This window comes from Mobula hypostoma, chromosome 8 (genome assembly GCF_963921235.1).
Source record: "Mobula hypostoma chromosome 8, sMobHyp1.1, whole genome shotgun sequence".
Classification (NCBI taxonomy): Eukaryota; Metazoa; Chordata; class Chondrichthyes; order Myliobatiformes; family Myliobatidae; genus Mobula; species Mobula hypostoma.
In genome coordinates, this window is record NC_086104.1 from 138,237,891 (window position 1) to 138,259,806 (window position 21,916).

The window sequence follows — 21,916 nt, forward strand, 5'->3', positions numbered from 1 at the left end:
GATCTCGACTGTGCCAAGCTTATTCAGTAGTGCACAATTCTTGTGCTTTGTGCACTACCAAAGCTTCCACTAAGTAAATGGCTCAATAATCCATTATGAACAATTAAAAGGTACAGAACAATTTCTAAACAATTCTGCTGTCAAGTGGATTTAAAAGATTCAAACCATTAGTTAATTGGCACTTAATGGTTGGTGATATTTGGTATGTCAATTAGTCTGTTTCCTGCTGTATGTTTCTATGACTCTAGCTGTAAGAACAGGGAACTATCATGTAATACGTTCAAGCAACACACATAAAAGTTGCTGGTGAACGCAGCAGGCCAGGCAGCATCTCTAGGAAGAGGTGCAGTCGACATTTCAGGCCGAGACCCTTCGTCAGGACTAACTGAAGGAAGAGTGAGTAAGGGATTTGAAAGTTGGAGGGGGAGGGGGAGATCCAAAATGATAGGAGAAGACAGGAGGGGGAGGGATGGAGCCAAGAGCTGGACAGGTGATAGGCAAAAGGGATACGAGAGGATCATGGGACAGGAGGTCCGGGAAGAAAGACAAGGGAGGGGAGGAATCCAGAGGATGGGCAAGGGGTATATTCAGAGGGACAGAGGGAGAAAAAGGAGAGTGAGAGAAAGAATGTGTGTATAAAAATAAGTAACAGATGGGGTACGAGGAGGAGGTGGGGCATTAGCGGAAGTTAGAGAAGTCGATGTTCATGCCATCAGGTTGGAGGCTACCCAGACGAAATGTAAGGTGTTGTTCCTCCAACCTGAGTGTGGCTTCATCTTTACAATAGAGGATGTAATACGTTCAGATACTTTTTGCTCAAGTCAGAGGTGGACAGAGTGACAACCTTCCACATAGAAGCATTACAAGAAACTTATAAACATTGCCAAAGGTCACTCATCACTAGACACTCCTCAGAGCATTATATATCATCAATTATACTGGATGTTTGCATTGCAGGTAAGGAAACTGCGTGCACTCATTTCTGAATCCAAAATCCACTCACACAAAACAAACACAGCACCTCTGAGTCAGCACCACTTCATGCAGGTTCCCAAACACACAAATGCTAGCTCCCATCCCCACTAAAATACTGTTTTTCCTACTTTAACCACAAAGATAAAGTGCCAAACCCATGATCCTGATCCCTGCTCGCTCCATTCCAAAACTGAGGTCTGAAGTCTCTTCTAGCAGGCCACAATAAATATGCCATTACCTGCCTCACCAACATTCCACACCATGATTTCAGCCTAAAAAAATGAAGGACTAACTCCAAAAATGCACAGTGCCTTGTCATTTGGGCCAGTTCTTGGCAGCCCCAGGTGCAATAAAATTTATAAGTTCCTATGTAAACATTGTCACCTTGTTATTGGGAATTTACTGTGCACAAACTGGATGCCATATTGTCCACAATTGAACATAAACTACACTATAAAAAGAGACACTAGAGACTCTGCAGATGTTGGAAATTTTGAGCAACAAAAACAAAATGCTAAGGAACGCAGCAGATCAAGCAATATCTATGGAGGGAAATGAACAATTGCTGTTTTGGGCCAAGATGCTTCATCAGCCCTAATGAAGGGTCTTGGTCCAAAACGTTGATTATTCATTTCCTTCCACTGATGCTGCCTGACCTGCTGCATCCTTCCAGCATTTAGTGTGTGTGTGTTTTTGTGTGTGTGTGTGTGTGTGTGTGTGTGTGTGTGTTACTTTAAAAGTATTTCAATTGTTGTGAATTGCTTTGGAAAGCCCCAACCACATGAACGGTTTGATATTAATGAAGGTTTTCTTTCTCCAACACTATCAATGGGATAGTCATAGAGTCATGCACCATGGAACCATGGAAAAAGGTCACTTGCCCCATCATCACCATGCCGACCAGTGGGCACACATTTGTATTAATTGCAGCTTCCAGCAATTGACCCATATGCCCAGGTGATTCAAGTGTTGATCTTGTTACCTCTTAATTGGTGTGAGGAACTGCTTTCACCACTTCCTCCAGCACCGCACTTCATGTACTCGCCACCTCTGGGTGGGAAAAAAAAACTTCCTCATATCCTCTCCAAATCCCTTAGCCCTTACCCTAAAAGTATATCCTCATATCAGATCAGGGGAAAAACGTATGTGCAGTTTATCCTATCTTCTTCACTCATGTCCCTTCTAAACCTCCTGGGAAAAGAGGCCCAGCCTCTCCAGTATCTTGGTGAAAACACTCCCTCCCAGGGAACATTCTGGTGAATCTCCCCTGCACCCTCTCTAGCACTATGACATCTTTTTCATCAATACGTGACTTGTAGATGAACCTTTGTCCTTCAATATGTTTGCTTGTGCAAGACAAAATGGGGACAAATCTGGTTTAACTGGATTTCTCTGACATCTCTTTCTTCTGTCTTATTCTTCTATTTCCATAATCCTGAGGAGAAATCTACTTAATCCAACAACCACATCAGTACTGTAAATTACAGCAACTGTTAATGGATTGGTCAACCTTAATTAAAATAATTCCTAGAAGCTGACTACTGTTGGCCAATTTTTGCATTAAAAATGACCATAATTTATCCTTGGAGGTTTGATTGCACAAAGTCAATGCCTTAGTTGTAACAAAGATGTCAGCACAAATGAACAACAGCTTGTATTTATAAATTGCTTTTAATATCATAAGAATCCCAGTTCACAAAAAAACATTATATAAACAAAATAGGGCACTCAACCTAATACATTAGGTTGTTAGTACATTATACAAGCAAACCTTACATTAAGCTACCTGCAGGTATTTATGGCCCAAACCTGTGTGAATCATTCACAAATTAGAAGAAGCTAAGCAACAGACGTTGGTAAGTCATTCCTGAACTCCACAAATTGCGCAATAGTTGTAACTAGAGCCCCAAAATATTGCTCTTGAGAATCTGCTCCTCTGATCTTATATCAAAGGCCTAAAGTAAAAGTGCAACCCCATTTATAAGAATAGAATTTCCATCCTGGAGGTGATGATGAATGTTATTTAATATTTATATTTACAGTACTGTATTTGTCAACTTAGAGCGGAGAGTAAGTTTGTAAATCTGGTGGGAGCAAAGGTTGTTGGGAATGGCGAGGGTGCAGCACAGTGGGTGGGATGAGGGAAAGGGGGCATAGGAGTGTCAGAGGGCTAGGTTGGGGGTGGGGTGGCGTCGGCACAGGCACACCCAGCCCTGAGACACCAGTCAAAGCCATTTGATTTCAAACAATTAATTTATTGATCATTAGAGAATGTCTCACTAGTGCTTCCCACTCCCTCCCCTCTACTTTCCCCTTTTCCCAACCATGACCCTTCCCAAGTTTGGTTCCAGCAATACAGCCCATATTCGAATCAAGTTTATCATCATTCACATATATCATGGAATTTGCTTTTCTTTTGCTGCAGCAGTAGTGCAATACATGTTTACTTTAGTACCCTGTAAGAGTCTTAAGCTATATATATGCACCCAAAACTTTTGCACAGTACTTTAATGTTTTAATAATTTTAATTTTGAAAAATACATATTTTGTAAATTATTTTGAAAAATAACAATAAAAGCAAACTGCATCCTTGGCATTGCCTTTTTTCTAAGGTTGCCAGAACGTTCTCAGGACAAACCCTCAGACATACGCCAGTCACTGAGTGGGAGGAAGCAAGAGTCTCCTCATTCATCCTCACCATCTGGCCTAAATATCTGGGCAGACAGAAGCTGCAGGTGAAAGTCTGGAAAGCAAGCCAAATCCAACTCAAGAATATAAAATAGACTGGGGTATGAAGAGGATTAGGCAGGAAGTTATTATGCCTGTGCCTTTCTGGTGAAACCCCTGGACTCGTAGTGGGAGCAATTAAATACAAGGATATATTAAAGGACAAAAATGGAGGACATTAAGAGGGAAGAGGCAATGAAGAAACCTGAAGTTAGGTGTATACACTTTAACACTGAAACTTTGCCTAAACCGGAGTCAATGTCATTGTGCAAGTGTAAAAGTGACTGGTGAACAAGGTGTGGTGCAATTAGGATTTAGGGCATCGCAGCACAAGTAGCAGAACTGTCAGGATAGGTAACAGCTTCTTTCTGCAGGCTACTGGACGTCTTAACAGCCTGCTGCCACCCCGCTCACATATGCACTCTTGTATGAATGACCTGCAACCCGCCCAACTCTCCAACTCTGCTGTTTTACATATTTCTAATACTGCTTATTTTAATATAATAGTGCCAGTAACACTATACTGGCTTACATAAACATGCTCCTCGTACTTTATGTCAACCCCTCAACATTCATGCCATGCCACTCAAGGACTTGTGTTAAATTCTTTTGCGACTTTATGTGCTGGATGTATGTGTTGTGCCTTGCACCTTGGCTCCAGAGGAATAATCTTTCATTTAGCTGTATACATGTGTATGGTTGCCTGACAACACATGAGAACAGGAAAAGGGAGGCAGTGTAGCAATAATAATATCTAGAAGTAACTGTGCACTGTGATTTGAGGCATGGCAGAGTGAAAAAATGAACTGAAAAATTCAAAGTACATTTATTAACGAAGTGTATATACAGTATACAACCCTCAGGTTCATCTTCCTGGCCAGCCACAAAACAAAGAAACACCATGGAACCAGTTCAAAGAAAACATCAAACCCTCCAAAAATAAAGAACAAATCATACAAACAACAAAAATCAAACAAAAATCACATAGTATAAAACACCAATCCACAGAGTCACTGACACTTCCTGTTATGGAAGTTGTCCTGTCCAAGACTGGAAAAAGCTGCAGAAGATCGTGAACACAGCCCCGCACATCACACAAACCAATCTTTCGTCCTTGGACTCACTTTACACCGCCTGCTGTCGCAGCAGTGCTGCCAGGATAATCAAGAACACGACCCACCCAGCCAACACACTTTTCATCCCTCTTCCCTCTGGGAGAAGGCTCAGGAGCTTGAAGACTCGTACGGCCAGATTTGGGAACAGCTTATTTCCAACTGTGATAAGACTGCTGAACGGATCCTGACCCGGATCTGGGTCGTACCCTCCAAATATCCGGACCTGCATCTCAGTTTTTTTGCACTACCTTACTTTCCCTTTTCTATTTATGATTTATAATTTAAATTTTTAATATTTACTATCGATTTATAATCCAGGGAGCTGGAAGCGCAGAATCAAATATCGCTATGATGATTGTACGTTCTACTATCAATCGTTTGGCGACAATAAAGTATAAACAGTCTAGGAACGTTGTTCAATTCCGTTCAGCTCAATTTAGCGCTGTGTCACTAATTGACTATAGGCCACAGAGCCAGTCCGCCCCAATCAAAATTGCACAGAATAGCAATAAAAAAAGGAATAATCAGAAATCAGACCCAGAAACATGAACTGGAGAGTCCAATCCATAGCTGCATCAATAAACCTTGTGCAAGGCCCAAGACTCAGGCAGCAATGAATGAGAGGGAGATAGAGAGATCAGTCTAACACAGGCACCTGCCTCGGAGCAGTGAGCAAGACAGAGAGAGAGAGAGAGAGAGAGAGAGAGATGGGGAAAATAAATGCCTTCAATCCCAGTAAAGGCTCATCTCAGGGTTATAAGGAATATTAAGATTGAGCATAGTCTGATGCAGCTTCAACCAATTGCTGAGAAACAGATGGCAGGCTATGGATAAAGAAAGAGCTTTCAATGGTGATCAAAGACAATAGCACGTCACCAATGCACAAAAATAAACCCTGCTCCTGCACAGCCTCAGATATTTCATTACTATACATTTAAAAAACATCAACAGTGCTCATATTAGATGAGGTTTATTGATCCTGACCACGATGCAATCATCATCTTGTAAATCATACTGTAAAGTGCATATTTACAGGCAATGGGTATCTTTGGTGTTTAAGTCCTCAATAGAACAATCAATCTGTCCACACCAACTATTCAGAGTCACATAAAGAATAACCGCATTTAGAGCCACTGAACAATGTGTTGCTTTGAATAGGTAACTACAAGCCACACAAGAAAGAAATATACCTGTTATCTAAATTTGTTTTATTCTCCCTCAAATAATAGTGCATTTGTTCTACATGCAGCATTCTTCATTTGACTAAAATTTAGCTATAATGATAATAGAAGTGAAACAAAAAATTAGGACAATACATATATTGCATTTTCTATCAATTGCAGATTATTTAAAATTGCTCGATACTCTTACCATACAAAACCTACTAAGGCACATAAAAGAGTGCAATCAGAAAAGCAGCAACTGAGTAATTTAGATGGGTTATCAAGCACAATTATAACAATTACTAAACTGCTGAATTATTAATTATATGACATGGATTTACTTTTGTCCATCAAATGAATGCACAACAGTAGTTGATGCCCCTGTGAGATGACTCACCCCTGACTTCACCAGTACACTACAATGCACTGCTAGCACACCTGATCTGCTGCCCCACCCATTTAGCCTTGAGCCCAAGGCAGGAGCAAAGATATACTGAGCTGAGGAGCCAGATGCACTTTACATCCATTCTCTCATTTTTATGTCAAAGACAGATGGAATAAATAGCACAAACTTATTCATTCAAATTGAGTCACTGATGTTGATTAAAAATGAGTGCAAGTTGGTATTTTTATTCTATCTAATTGTATCATGTTCCCAATTTACAGTAATTCATATTTTGATTTTAATTACTCTAATCCATTTTGGTTTTAAATACCTATAATTATTAGATACATGAAAAGGTAGTTAAAAATGCTTTTAGCCACAGTAAGTTGCCAGTGGTTGTAAGGATATTTCAGGTTAGTGAAGATATGGGGAAAGATTGTAGTGTCCTCAGGAGCAGCCTCTCTGGATGGGCTTTGCAGGGTAGCAGTATAATGAGGTCTCAAGCTTAATCTGAGGCGCATAGTCATAAATGGTAAGGATAGCATTAGGGATGTGAGATCAGATAGCAGGCCAGATTAACCACAATTTGCCTCTTGGTTCTTTACTCTACAATAGTGATTACACACTGTAAGTACTTCATTAGCTGTGATATCCTGGTGTTATGAGCGGTTCTACGGAAACATGAGACTTCCCTCCTCAGCCAAGTAATTTAATATTTTTAACCTTTCTGCCCTTCAAGAATCTTAACTGCTGTACCACATTAGTTAAAAGTCCAACAGAATGAAAATGTCATTTGCAGTGCTATATTAATTGATGCATAGTTGTTACAGATAATTAGAAACATATTAATGTAATTTGATACTACATGCAGTGAAGAGCTGCACCAAAAAAAATACATCAAAAGGGCATTTTTTTCAAATACCAAAATATCCTAACAAATGATACTATAAAACAAGTTAATCAGGTGTGAATATAGTATTTCTATCAAAGTGAAAGAGGTTCCAAAATAAATAATGAGGCAGTGATTGAGTAGAAGATGGTTACTTATGACCCAGTAGAATACTATAAATAGTATCAGTTGTTCAGAACAACTTAGTCTAATGCACACAAACTGCTGACGGAACTCAGCAGGTCAAGCAGCATTGATGGAAAGGAATAAACAGTTGGTTTCAGGCGAAGATCCTTCTTCATGACTAGAAAGGAAAGGGGAAGACGTCAGAATAAAAAGGCAGAAGAGGGGATGGAGGATAGCTAAAAGGTGATAGGTGAGGCCAGGTGGGTGGGAAAGGTAAAGAGCTGGAGAAGAAGGCATCTGATAGGACAGAAGAGAGGAAAATTGGAGAAGGGGAAGAAGGAGGGGCACCAGAAGGAGGTGAAAGGCAGGTGAATAGAAAAGTTAAGAGGTCAGTGTTGGGAATGGAAGAAGAGGGAAGTGGGAGGGAAAGCATCTTACCGTAAGGAGAAATCAATGTTCATGCAATCAGGTTGGAGGCAACCAAGACAGAATACGAGGTGTTGCTCCTCTACCCTCAGAGTGCCCTCATCGTGGCAAAAGAGGAACTAAAATGGTTGTCCCCTGGGAAATTTCACTTTTGGTGGATGGAGATGAGGTGCTTGACAAAGTGTTCCCCCAATTTATGTTGGGTTCACTAATGTAGAGGAGGCCACAACAGAAACACTGGATGCAAGAGACAACGTCAAAAGATTCACAAGTGAAATGTTGCCTCACATGGAAGGACTGCTAAGGGCCCTGAATGAATGCAAGAGATTAACTTTGTGGGTTTGCCTCGCCAAATAATTAAAATATTCAAGCATATTTAGATCCCTCTATCAGTTGCCAAAAGGGTAAACTGGAGAGCACAATCCAATACCTAAAGGTTGTCGTCAACAATATTAAATTCAACTTCTGACTGTCAAAAATGTATTATTAGCATTGCTTTCAGTTAATACAATTTTAACATTTACTTCAATGTCAGAATTAATTTTAAGCTATCAAAATAAAATATGATTGATCTATTTCAAATACATTCCTGAAAACCTTAATAAATTTCAAATGCTCCCTAGCACCTTCATGAAATGTTAAAATCCTCTGTCTTCAAAAATAAGCATTGGAATCACGGCTTGATTATTATTTGACATTGTGTAACTTCATTGTCCAATATTCTTTGATAGTTCTCTTAAAGGACCAGAGAAGAAATATACATTTTTGTTGGAAACCAAAATTTTATCATGGAGCTTTTTATAAACTGTTTGGACTGATATGTTTGAGACAATTTAATTGATTAGCCATTTAATTTCAAACCAACAAAACAAATATTGAACAAGTGGCAAATGCACATTGCAAAACGTTATTCAGTATGAACTGTCTTATCATATACACATCTTCTAGTGATTACTTGTTAATCTATTGTGAACTATGTATTTCTACATTTAATTCAAACTTATGTTATTAAGTCAAGAAGGTTGTAATTTTTACATGACAATGTATTTTTTTTATTGAAATACACTTGAAGTAGAAAGATATCAGTAAAGACAACTACCATTTATCACTGATTTAATCAAATAGCAAAGACCCAGCTATACATCTGTTATGTAAGTGTGATAAAGAAATAATTCTTGGAACACGGAGGTGAAATAAGTCCCACCCAACATTCATTCAAGAGATCCTGGACACAACTGCGGGAATCCACAAACTATATTATTTGGAGTTGCAGGCTAAAATGCATCCATTATTGAGAAAATAATGGATCTTTACAGAAGATTTGATCACATTAGTCATAGTCATACTTTATTGATCCCGGGGGAAATTGGTTTTCGTTACAGTTGCACCATAAATAATAAATAGTAATAAAACCATAAATAGTTAAATAGTAATATGTAAATTATGCCAGGAAATAAGTCCAGGACCAGCCTATTGGCTCAGGGTGTCTGACCCTCCAAGGGAGGAGTTGTAAAGTTTGATGGCCACAGGCAGGAATGACTTCCTATGACGCTCTGTGTTGCATCTCGGTGGAATGAGTCTCTGGCTGAATGTACTCCTGTGCCCACCCAGTACATTATGTAGTGGATGGGAGACATTGACCAAGATGGCATACAACTTGGACAGCATCCTCTTTTCAGATACCACCGTGAGAGAGTCCAGTTCCATCCCCACAACATCACTGGCCTTACGAATGAGTTTGTTGATTCTGTTGGTGTCTGCTACCCTCAGCCTGCTGCCCCAGCACACAACAGCAAACATGATAGCACTAGGCACCACAGACTCGTAGAACATCCTCAGCATTGTCCGGCAGATGTTAGAGGACCTCAGTCTCCTCAGGAAATAGAGACGGCTCTGACCCTTCTTGTAGACAGCCTCAGTGTTCTTTGACCAGTCCAGTTTATTGTCAATTCGTATCCCCAGGTATTTGTAATCCTCCATCATGTCCACACTGACCCCCTGGATAGAAACAGGGGTCACCGGTACCTTAGTCTATTTACTCTATTACTCTATTTACTATATTTATATATCATAAACTTTCAAGCAAAGAATAAAATAATTTAAACACAGATCTTTAACTAATGTTTTAAGAGTTACCTCTTGGTCTCCATTATTAATATAAACCGCCTCAGTGCAGTACAACATACCTGCCCAGAAATTGGTTTCTACCCCTTCTTGTTGACCTAAAGTGCTAGTATCCAGTCTGGAAAATATTATGAAATTTGGCAAACATGCATTAAAAGCAATTCTATAACAGTTTCACACAGTATTACTGCTAAAACATGATCTGCTTAATTTAAATCAGGGACTGTTAGAAAAGCTTTCAATTACTGCATGACTGCTATGTTAATGGAAAGAGCATGAGACCTCAAAAAGCGCTGTGCCCATTGCATCAATAGAAAAGCAACATAAAAATATTATGGTAGGCAGGAAACCTACTGGGGAGGAGGAAAATGGTGAGTTCTTTCATACGTGGATGCCACTTCCCTCACCCTCCCTATGGTGGTCTTGCAGTCACTTGCTTTAAATGGCTCCACAGCACTATGGGGTGCTCCATGTTCAAACAGACAGGCAGCCCAGCACACAACTCTGATGTAATCTGCATAAAAGTCTGCAAATAGCAAAAGAGACAAGTGCACAGATCTGAGCAATAAAAAATATAAGCTTTGCAGATCCTGCAATCAAGACACCAATGTCAAAATGTAGGTCCTTCATTTGACATCAGCACAACTTGTTCCTCAGTTTTTGTGGCGACTATCAAATGATGTAGATTGCCTCCAAAATTAAAGAAACATTCACTGAGCAAACTATTATACCATTAGGAGCATAAATTGTGCTGGAAAAACAAAATCATATATGCTAAGGTGAATTCCCAAGAAAAGTGTGCTATTGATGGGATTTCACCAAGAAGTAATCGTTAGTGCAATACAAACCATGTAAAATCATCTTTATACATGGTTTGGACGTGAAAGTCAGGTGCTAATAAATCCAGTTCTCAGGTTTTTATTTGTTATTATCACAGCTTACAAGGCACTTGATGTCTGCTATGTGTAATTGCATTCAATCAAGATCATTACCTTCTTTGCACAAGTTACAATCTTAAAATTGATTACTGCATAACGTTTATAACTCAGTGCACTACAGACAACTGATAGGATGGCAAGAATTGCAAACAACAAAAAAAAGAATCACATCAATTTGTGATGATAAACCTTGAGTGAAACTCAGTTGTGCTATTGCCATCTACTGTTACATTATTTTCTCTGTACCCCTGTACAATGACTTGAACAACTGATAATTCCAAAACTAATCTGCTGAAAAGATAATTTTATCTTCAGCCTAATCTTCCACATGTCCACTTTTCTGTAACTGGCATTTGCAAAATCGAATAATTATTTGAACAGTCACCTGATGAGCAAGGAACAATGTGATAGTTAGTGCTTTAATTCCGTGACAACACAGATCAGAATGGTTAGCCATATTACCATTCTTCAGAGATATCCATGCAGCCTTATCATGTGAAGTTAATTCACAGAGTCTGTTCAGTATCCACAAGTTGTTTTGGTCTAAACGGGAAAAGTAATACACCTTTAAATACATGGACAACTAGTGGGCCACCCAAGAGGAGGTTTCAAACCTCCTCCTAACACAGCACTCCTCATGGTCTTCCTCACTACAGTCTTCTTTCCATTTTTCCATTTCAGGATCAGGTGCCTTACTAACTCTCCAAGACTAATTCCCATTATATTATGCTCCACGATCTCCCACCACTTGCAACCTCAGACTTGGTCCCTTTCTCCAGTCATGGCTAAACCCTGTCATTTTTTGTGTCAGTTTGCCCCAAGTCTTTGGTTCAGAACTGAATTATGGACTCGACTGAACATCACAAACTGCACATAGGGGAGGAGTGAGAGTAAAATGCATATTTGATACATCCGCTGAGGATCCTCAGTGATTTTTACTTCACTTATTTCCAATTAAGTGTACGTCTAATTCTACTTGCCTGCTACACCACAACTAAAATATGAAATAGAGCATAGAACAGTACAGGCAATGTTGTCCTAACCTTTTAACCTACCCTCCCACATAGCCCTCCATTTTTATTTATTTATTTATTTATTTAGATGTATCGTGGGGTAGGCCCTTCCAGCACTTTGAGCCTCTCTGCTCAGGAATCCCCAATTTAATGCTAGCCTAATCACAGGACAATTTACAATATCCTATTAACTTACCAACCGGTACCTCTTTGGACTGTGGAAGGAAACCCATGAGGTCGGGGGAGAATGTACAAACTCCTTACAGGCAGCAACAGGAATTGAACCCAGTTGCCTGTACCATAAAGCATTGTGCTAACCACTATGCTGCCGTGCAGCCCATGCATTAATCTTCTTTCATCCACGTACCTAAGAGTCTCTTAAATATCCCTGACGTATTTGCCTCTCCCAGCATGCATGGTAGAGTGTTTCATGCACCCAGCACTCTCTATGAAATTAATTAAGATAGGAAATTATTCCCTTAGATTTTGAGGACAAATGCATCTCAATGGTATAATAAAGATAATACTTGTAATAAATATTGTCTCTGTGAATGCTTATTCTTAGATTGTGATATGACAAATACTATGACTGCTACACGTTTTGAGACAATCCAAGATCTAGAAAGCCATGTGTGGTTAAGTTACTGGACCAGAGCTCTGGACTAATAACTCAAAGACTTTGCCAAACTTTGCCAAGGTGGCCATGGAAGTTAAATTCAGTTCATATTCTGGAATTAAAACAAGATAATTAACCTTCTAAGTATAGGACATAAAAGCAGAATCAAGTTTATTATCATTGACTATGTCATGGAATTTGCTGCTTTGCAGCAACAGTACAGTGTAATGCATAAAAATACTACGTATAGGATCATACTAAGTATAAGATAGTAAGTTTAATATAAGTATAGGATATAATATTTAAAAAGTATACGATTGTTATAAAAAGCCAAGTTCATTGTATTCCTCAGGGGATGAAATCTTCCACCATTACCTAGTCTGGTTTATGTACGAGTCAGATCCACGGCACTGTTATTGATTTTTATAATATTCTTTGAAAATGCTTGGCAAGTCATTCTCTTTAGGGCAACTACAGTACAAACTGAGAACAGCAAATTTTTAAGTTGTTGGAAGCGTACTTTCCAGATATTTTCCCAGAGTAGTCTTAAAAAACCAGTAGCTAGTTGGTATCAAAGCAAGACCTTAGATGGAGACAATCCATCTAATGCTGTTTTTATCGCAACACTTTACCTCTTTGGCTTCAGGAAACTTAACAAGCGGTTCACCCCAATCTTCACTCAGGTGCCTTCGGAACTGATGGCATTTTGGGATGATGATACAGGTCACATTTCCCAATTCTAGATAAAACACCTGAAGGCCTCCCCTGGAAATTAACAGATTTTTAAATAAACATTATCAGAGTTATGCAAGAAAAACATTTTTACTTTTACAAAAGGGAAGGTGGAATCTTAAATCTTATACAGGTGTCCTCCCTCAATGAAGGACTGCCTGCAGCTCTAGCCATTAATGCACGTGCTATTAGGAATGGCACTGAAAAAGTAAGGGGAGGTGAAGGACTTCAATTACGGAATATTATGCCCAAATTTTACTTGGGGTTGGCCAACAGTTCTGCACTGCCAACATTTCTCAGCATGACTGCAGCATGTTTCAAGCCTCCCACACAGAAGCAGAAGCTTGAACTTGCCAGTGATTCCCAGCTGCATTTGTCCTTGGACCCCACATGGAGACCAATGGCAGACCACAGCTTCCCTCCAAAATCTATCCTAGGGATTCTGCTCTTGAATTCTGCTCCAGGTAAAACTTAATGCATGATCCACAAGCCTGCTCACTTGAATACGGATTGCACAATTGTAAAGAAAGTTAAAATTAAGATAATTTTTTTTAATTTCTATTCATTTTGATGTTTCTAATTATTTAGAGTTTCAAAGTGTTTCAATACATTTGCTTTTATCTTCAAGGAAAATTAAAATATTTATAAGCACATATTTCATTTTAGTAGTTTTTGAATCCTTCTTAAATGTCAGGCAATTTCAAAGGCAATGAAACATAATGAATGCCAAGGAAAACTGGGGTCAGGAACTCAAAACCGGATTTGTAATTTAATGAGGTTAACATAGATTAAGTACCAAGAGAAAAATATCTTTGGCTAATTGATCTCTTATTAAGGTAATTGTTTTTCTAGTTTAGGTCTATTCAGGTAACAAATTAAGACTCAACTCAACCATGACCCATCCAAATGCAACCCAAGCCCAAGACCTTTTACATTTTCTTTACCCAACATAATCTAGAGACATTTGCAACAATATCACACCGAGACGTCAGACATGGAAAAAGACACTATGAGCTCAGGTAAATTCCCTGCTCCACTCTTTGAGGGCAAATGTCACTGCCTAACTGTGACAAGAGAGCAAACATGAAGTCAATATCCAGAAAAGAACCTATCAATTCTAGACAACATTCCCATGCCAAGTGTCACACCCTTATGTTGACATTGAGTCAAACTTGAAATCATATGCTGAAAATAACCCTCCCATTTAAAGTCAACATCCTAATCCAGTCTTTAATGAAGTGTCTATCTAGCACAGCTGCCACTCACTACCATCATGTTAACATGTCCTGAATACATTACTGACCTGGCCCTGAAAAGCATATCTAAGCCATTCCAAAGCTGAAATGTTTTGATATAGAGCAAAGACTAAGGGAAGTTGAGTTTGACTAGTGGAGAGGGCTGGATTATTATCATAAAAAGTTAACACCAACCCCATGATGATCTAGTCCGATGACTAGTGTAGTTCAGTCAAACTCAGGTCAAAGGAAATCAAGCTCTATTTCTCAATAGGTAATTATAGAATACAAACCAACTAGAATATGAACAATGAAATGTAATGAACTGTCTGCTTCAATGATTTTAACTCCAAGCACAATTCCTTGTTTACTTTTGTACCAACAGGCAAGTGAACTTGGAACTTTTAACAATAGAATACAAAAGCACGTCTGTACCACCTAGTGGCACAAATTAGGTACTACTAAAACTCCACCTCAGATGACAAAAGGAACACAAATGTATTTAAGGCATCAGTTTTCCTGGGATCAATCAGTGGACCCCTGCAATAGTTTGAGTTTATATGATGAATGCTAATTTCCTGAAAACCTTCAAGTATTTTCTATACAGATCCTCCCCAGGTTACCAAGAGGGGTCTGTTGCTGTGTAGTCATTGTAAATCAAAAAGTTTGCAAATCAGATACAAGGTCATAAACTGAACAGAAGATGACTGCAGCCCCATAGCAACCAGCAAGTCGATTCTGCAGGTCTCCCAAACACTGATTCATGTGTAGGGGCTGAACACAAGTTGGGCATTTGTACGTTTGAGAAGGGAACCTAAAATATTAGTCCCTAATACCTCTCAAATTGGTTTTATGTCTTGCAACACACATCAAAGTTGCTGGTGAACGCAGCAAGCCAAGCAGCATCTGTAGGAAGAGGTGCAGTCGACGTTTCAGGCCGAGACCCTTCGTCAGGACTAACTGAAAGAAGAGTGAGTAAGGGATTTGAAAGTTGGAGGGGGAGGGGAGATCCAAAATGATAGGAGAAGACAGGAGGGGGAGGGATAGAGCCAAGAGCTGGACAGGTGATAGGCAAAAGGGGATACGAGAGGATCATGGGACAGGAGGTCCGGGAAGAAAGACAAGTGGGGGGCGGACCCAGAGGATGGGCAAGAGGTATATTCAGAGGGACAGAGGGAGAAAAAGGAGACTGAGAGAAAGAATGTGTGCATAAAAATAAGTAACAGATGGGGTACGAGGGGGAGGTGGGGCCTAGCAGAAGTTAAAGAAGTCGATGTTCATGCCATCAGGTTGGAGGCTACCCAGACGGAATATAAGGTGTTGTTCCTCCAACCTGAGTGTGGCTTCATCTTTACAGTAGAGGAGGCCGTGGATAGACATGTCAGAATGGGAATGGGATGTGGAATTAAAATGTGTGGCCACTGGGAGATCCTGCTTTCTCTGGCGGACAGAGCGTAGATGTTCAGCAAAGCGGTCTCCCAGTCTGCGTTGGGTCTCGCCAATATATAAAAGGCCACATCGGGAGCACCGGATGCAGTATATCACCCCAGTCGACTCACAGGTGAAGTGTTGCCTCACCCGGAAGGACTGTTTGGGGCCCTGAATGGTGGTAAGGGAGGAAGTGTAGGGCATGTGTAGCACTTGTTTCGCTTACACGGATAAGTGCCAGGAGGGAGATCAGTGGGGAGGGATGGGGGGGACGAATGGACCAGGGAGTTGTGTAGGGAGCGATCCCTGCGGAATGCAGAGGTGGGGGGAGGGAAAGATGTGCTTAGTGGTGGGATCCAGTTGGAGGTGGCGGAAGTTACGGAGAATAATATGTTGGACCCGGAGGCTGGTGGGGTGGTAGGTGAGGACCAGGGGAACCCTATTCCTAGTGGGGTGGCGGGAGGATGGAGTGAGAGCAGATGTACGTGAAATGGGGGAGATGCGTTTAAGAGCAGAGTTGATAGTGGAGGAAAGGAAGCCCCTTTCTTTAAAAAAGGAAGACATGTCCCTCGTCCTAGAATGAAAAGCCTCATCCTGAGAGCAGATGCGGCAGAGACGGAGGAATTGCGAGAAGGGGATGGCGTTTTTGCAAGAGACAGGGTGAGAAGAGGAATAGTCCAGATAGCTGTGAGAGTCAGTAGGCTTATAGTAGACATCAGTGGATAAGCTGTCTCCAAAGACAGAGACAGAAAGATCTAGAAAGGGGATGGGGGATGGAAGTATATAAGGACTGGACATCCATGGTGAAAATAAAGCGGTGGGGCCAGGGAACTTAAAATCATCGAAAAGTTTAAAAGCGTGAGAAGTGTCACGAACATAGATCGGAAGGGATTGAACAAGGGGTGATAAAACAGTGTCGAGGTATGCAGAAATGAGTTCGGTGGGGCAGGAGCAAGCTGAGACAATAGGTCGGCCAGGACAGGCAGGTTTGTGGATCTTGGGTAGGAGGTAGAAATGGGAAGTGCGGGGTGTGGGAACTATAAGGTTGGTAGCAGTGGATGGGAGATCCATCCCCCATCAGGAAGGTCTCAAAGCTCTACGCTTCTTTTTGGATTCCAGACCTAATCAGTTCCCCTCTACCACCACTCTGCTCCGTCTAGCGGAATTAGTCCTTACTCTTAATAATTTCTCCTTTGGCTCCTCCCACTTCCTCCAAACTAAAGGTGTAGCTATGGGCACCCGTATGGGTCCTAGCTATGCCTGCCTTTTTGTTGGGTTTGTGGAACAATCTATGTTCCGTGCCTATTCTGGTATCTCTCCCCCACTTTTCCTTCGCTACATCGACGACTGCATTGGCGCTGCTTCCTGCACGCATGCAGAACTCGTTGACTTTATTAACTTTGCCTCCAACTTTCACCCTGCCCTCAAGTTTACCTGGTCCATTTCCGACACCTCCCTCCCCTTTCCAGATCTTTCTGTCTCTGTCTCTGGAGACAGCTTATCCACTGATGTCTACTATAAGCCTACTGACTCTCACAGCTATCTGGACTATTCCTCTTCTCACCCTGTCTCTTGCAAAAACGCCATCCCCTTCTCGCAATTCCTCCGTCTCCGCCGCATCTGCTCTCAGGATGAGGCTTTTCATTCTAGGATGAGAGAGATGTCTTCCTTTTTTAAAGAAGGGGACTTACCTTCCTCCACTATCAACTCTGCTCTTAAACGCATCTCCCCCATTTCACGTACATCTGCTCTCACTCCATTCTCCCACCACCCCACTAGGAATAGGGTTCCCCTGGTCCTCACCTACCACCCCACCAGCCTCCGGGTCCAACATATTATTCTCCGTAACTTCTGCTACCTCCAACGGGATCCCACCACTAAGCACATCTTTCCCTCCCCCCCCCTGCATTCCGCAGGGATCGCTCCCTACACAACTCCCTTGTCCATTCGTCCCCCCCATCCCTCCCCACTGATCTCCCTCCTGGTACTTATCCATGTAAGCGGAACAAGTGCTACACATGCCCTTACACTTCCTCCCTTACCACCATTCAGGGCCCCAAACAGTCCTTCCGGGTGAGGCAACACTTCACCTGTGAGTCGACTGGGCTGATATACTGCGTCCGGTGCTCCCGATGTGGCCTTCTATATATTGGCGAGACCCGACGCAGACTGGGAGACCGCTTTGCTGAACATCTACGCTCTGTCCGCCAGAGAAAGCAGGATCTCCCAGTGGCCACACATTTTAATTCCACATCCCATTCCCATTCTGACATGTCTATCCATGGCCTCCTCTACTGTAAAGATGAAGCCACACTCAGGTTGGAGGAACAACACCTTATATTCCGTCTGGGTAGCCTCCAACCTGATGGCATGAACATTGACTTCTCTAACTTCCGCTAGGCCCTACTTCCCCCTCGTACCCCATCTGTTACTTATTTTTATGCACACATTCTTTCTCTCAGTCTCCTTTTTCTCCCTCTGTCCCTCTGAATATACCTCTTGCCCATCCTCTGGGTCCCCCCCCCACTTGTCTTTCTTCCCGGACCTCCTGTCCCATGATCCTCTCATATCCCCTTTTGCCTATCACCTGTCCAGCTCTTGGCTCTATCCCTCCTCCTCCTGTCTTCTCCTATCATTTTGGATCTCCCCCTCCCCCTCCAACTTTCAAATCCCTTACTCACTCTTCCTTCAGTTAGTCCTGACAAAGGGTCTCGGCCTGAAACGTCGACTGCACCTCTTCCTATAGATGCTGCCTGGCCTGCTGCGTTCACCGGCAACTTTGATGTGTGTTGCTTGAATTTCCAGCATCTGCAGAATTCCTGTTGTTTGGTTTTATGTCTTTCTGGCTTTATACCTCATCCAAGAGATCACATTAGGAGGGCACATGGAGTGTATACTTTTTGACAGACAGGGACTCACAATCACCCAAGTATTGTTGTTCAAACATAATATAATTTTTCCACATTGTCTTTTCCAGCAACATTTACCAGCTACGCATTACCGTCAATTTTGTTTTCTTACAAACTATGTTTAAAAACAAAAGATGAAAATAAAAATGCAACTCTGAATATGCTGTAAGGCATTACAGAGATATTAAATGAGTGGACAAATTATTAGGAGAATCCAAAGGCAGATTTACCAGAGCAGAAATAATACAACAGAAACCTAACATTAAGAAGGGCTATTGGAAAATTATTTTCAATAGCCAGGCAGATGAAAACAAGGCAGCACAAATTTAAAACAGAAATCAAAGTAAATGGAGTTTTTAAAGATTTTGCAAAAGAGAAAGGTTAGGAAATTAGAGAAAATTAAAAGGAATCTATTAGATTTGGAGATATATTTTTAAAAAACACCAATGCAGGCATCTTGCACCTGATGGCTATTTCCATGCTGTGACAAATCCATTCATTTTTCTGCCCTTTCCGGGTTTGTCAAGTCAGTATTAATGAAGAATGCCTTTGTTTTATTGTAGATAAAATACTGCTTTTCCAGAAACATCCTTAATTTCATACTACATAATGAATATTGCTAGCAACTAGAAGTATGTCATTACATTTTTTTTTGCAAATTATTCCTTAAAAATAGCATAAACCTGTATTATGTCTGTGTCATATTTTATAAACTGCATTCAATAACTGAAATCCAAATGAAAGCTAATCCAGTGTTATATGAAAAAAATCAGTGCAATGTAGACTCCCGGAGTTTTTGGAATGTTATAACTATCGCACATCTACGTGTGCGCACAGCTTAATGCATCTCACACTTGTTCTTTCCCAGTTTGCACTTCAAGATTCCAGGAACCTACCTATCTTTAAGGTTACTATTCAATCCCCCTTTTCTTCTTCTTCTCCTCATAACTCTTATGTGTTCAGTTTAAGTTCAGCACTTCTGAAAGTAACATGTCTGAAGTTACACACACAACCTCTCATGGTCCCAGAACAGATCCTACACAGTCAAGAAAGCTCACCAATGAGGAGGCTGAAGAGAGCTTGACTTTGCACATCCGTACTCACGTCATTCTACAGATACTCTGTGGAGAGCATCCTAACAAGCCGCATCACTGCTTGGTACAGAAACCGCACTGCAGCGGACAGGAAGGCTCTGCAACGGGTAGTCAAAACTGCCCAACCCATCACTGGCACCAGCCTATCCACCGTCAAGGACCTACGTACAGCAAGGTGCAGGAAAAGAGCCAGTAACATTATATGAAGGATCCTACACACTCTGTTTATGGGGCTGTCTGTCCCACTCCCTTCAGGGAGGAGGCTACATAGCATCCATGCTAGGGCCACCAAACTCAGAAAAGTCACTTTCCCCAAGCAGTTAAGACTGATCAACATCTCCACCCACTAACTCCACCACTAATTTATTACTTCCCATCAGTCACCTTATGTACTTAATGGGCATACAATCAATGTATATAAACTATCTTATGTATTTATATTGATTAAGTGTTTTTATTATTGTTGTGTAATTTATCTTCTGTATTTTTTCCATTACATCAGATCTGGAGTAACAATTTTTTCATTCTTACATGTGTACAGGAAATGACATTAAACAATCTTGAAGCTTGTTATCATAGAACATGCTAATATTTGTTAGAGATCCCACCTGTTGATTCTAACATTGTTATTCTGTGCCACTCAATCATGGAAAGGAAAACAATAAAAATTAGTTTTATTTGTCACATGTAAATAATCAACAAACTCATTCATAAGGCCAGTGATGTTGTGGGGATGGAACTGGACTCTCTGACGGTGGTGTCTGAAAAGAGGATGCTGTCTAAGTTGCATGCCATCTTGGTCACTGTCTCCCATCCACTACATAATGTACTGGGTGGGCACAGGAGTACGTTCAGCCAGAAACTCATTCCACCAAGATGCAGCACAAAGCGTCTTAGGAAGTCATTCCTGCCTGTGGCCATCAAACTTTACAACTCCTCCCTGGGAGGGTCAGACACCCTGAGCCGATAGGCTGGTCCTGGATTTATTTCATAATTTACTGGCATAATTTACATATTACTATTTAACTATTTATGGTTCTATTACTATTTATTATTTATGGTGCAACTGTAACGAAAACCAATTTCCCCCGGGATCAATAAAGTAAGACTATGACTACGACTAAATCAAAAAATTGAAACAAAGTGAAATGTGCCATTTATATTAATAACCAACACCATCCAAACTTGGATAGATATGCCCACAAAGTGTAACTGCACTTCAAGCACCAACATAGAATACCCAACGCTTACTAACCCTAACCTGTACGTCTTTGGAATGTGGGAGGAAAGCAGAGAACCCGGAGAAAACCCACACCATTATGGGGAGAACGCACCAACTCCTTCCAGACAGTGGCAGAAATAGAACTCCAATTTTCTGTCTGCTGGCGCTGTAAAGCATTACTCAAGGAAGTGGCAAGGGAAGTCTCTACCTAACAAAGAGTTAATTAGACATGTAGCTTTCCATTTGATCTACCTCCTTGTAAGATCAAAGTGAAAACTAACAGGAGTAAAAATGGTACTCATCTTTGTGGTGGGAGTATACAAATCACATGTTCTACTGTATTCTTACCCATATTCCACTGTAATCTGCATCTATGATTCTCCTATCATTCTGTTTACTGGTATTCAATATTTATTCATCATCCAACAAGAAATTTAGCCACTCATGTGACTAGAACTTGGCATGACATGATGACCCACATGGATTCCTCATTTTGACTAATTTTCTGAATTTCATTGCTGCTCCTCAATCAGAAAAGACATAAAATTCCCAAAGAAACTTGATGTGGTGGGAGGATCAGAAACGAAACTTAAAGCAACCAATGTCAAAAAGTTTAGTTTACTGTGCGGGTATAGCAGAACTTATATAAAGAAACAACATAACTGAATTTCATGCACTTTTGTACAGTCTACAATTAAAATAAGATAATGCAGTTATAAAGTATCATGAATGCACTACTTTCAATATATTATGATTAATACAAACCAGGCATTTAAGTTTTAAATTTTGGTCAAAGACA

General features: G+C 40.8%; 1 protein-coding gene across 4 annotated transcripts in view; it reads right to left on the bottom strand.

Annotated features, from left to right (window-relative positions):
* LOC134350989 (phosphatidylethanolamine-binding protein 4) overlaps nt 1-21,916 on the bottom strand; it is a 450,761-nt gene that overhangs the window by 423,881 nt on the left and 4,964 nt on the right. For 2 of the 4 annotated variants that reach the window (XM_063056938.1, XM_063056939.1), the window contains 2 exons: nt 13,130-13,262; nt 8,689-9,804 (listed from right to left, as the gene is read on the bottom strand). In XM_063056938.1, coding sequence (XP_062913008.1) covers nt 9,277-9,804; nt 13,130-13,262 — 661 coding nt within the window. In that variant the 3' untranslated portion in view covers nt 8,689-9,276. Of the gene's footprint in view, nt 1-8,688; nt 9,805-13,129; nt 13,263-21,916 lie in introns of those variants that run through there. The other 2 variants (XR_010019039.1, XM_063056940.1) reach the window with 1 other exon arrangement.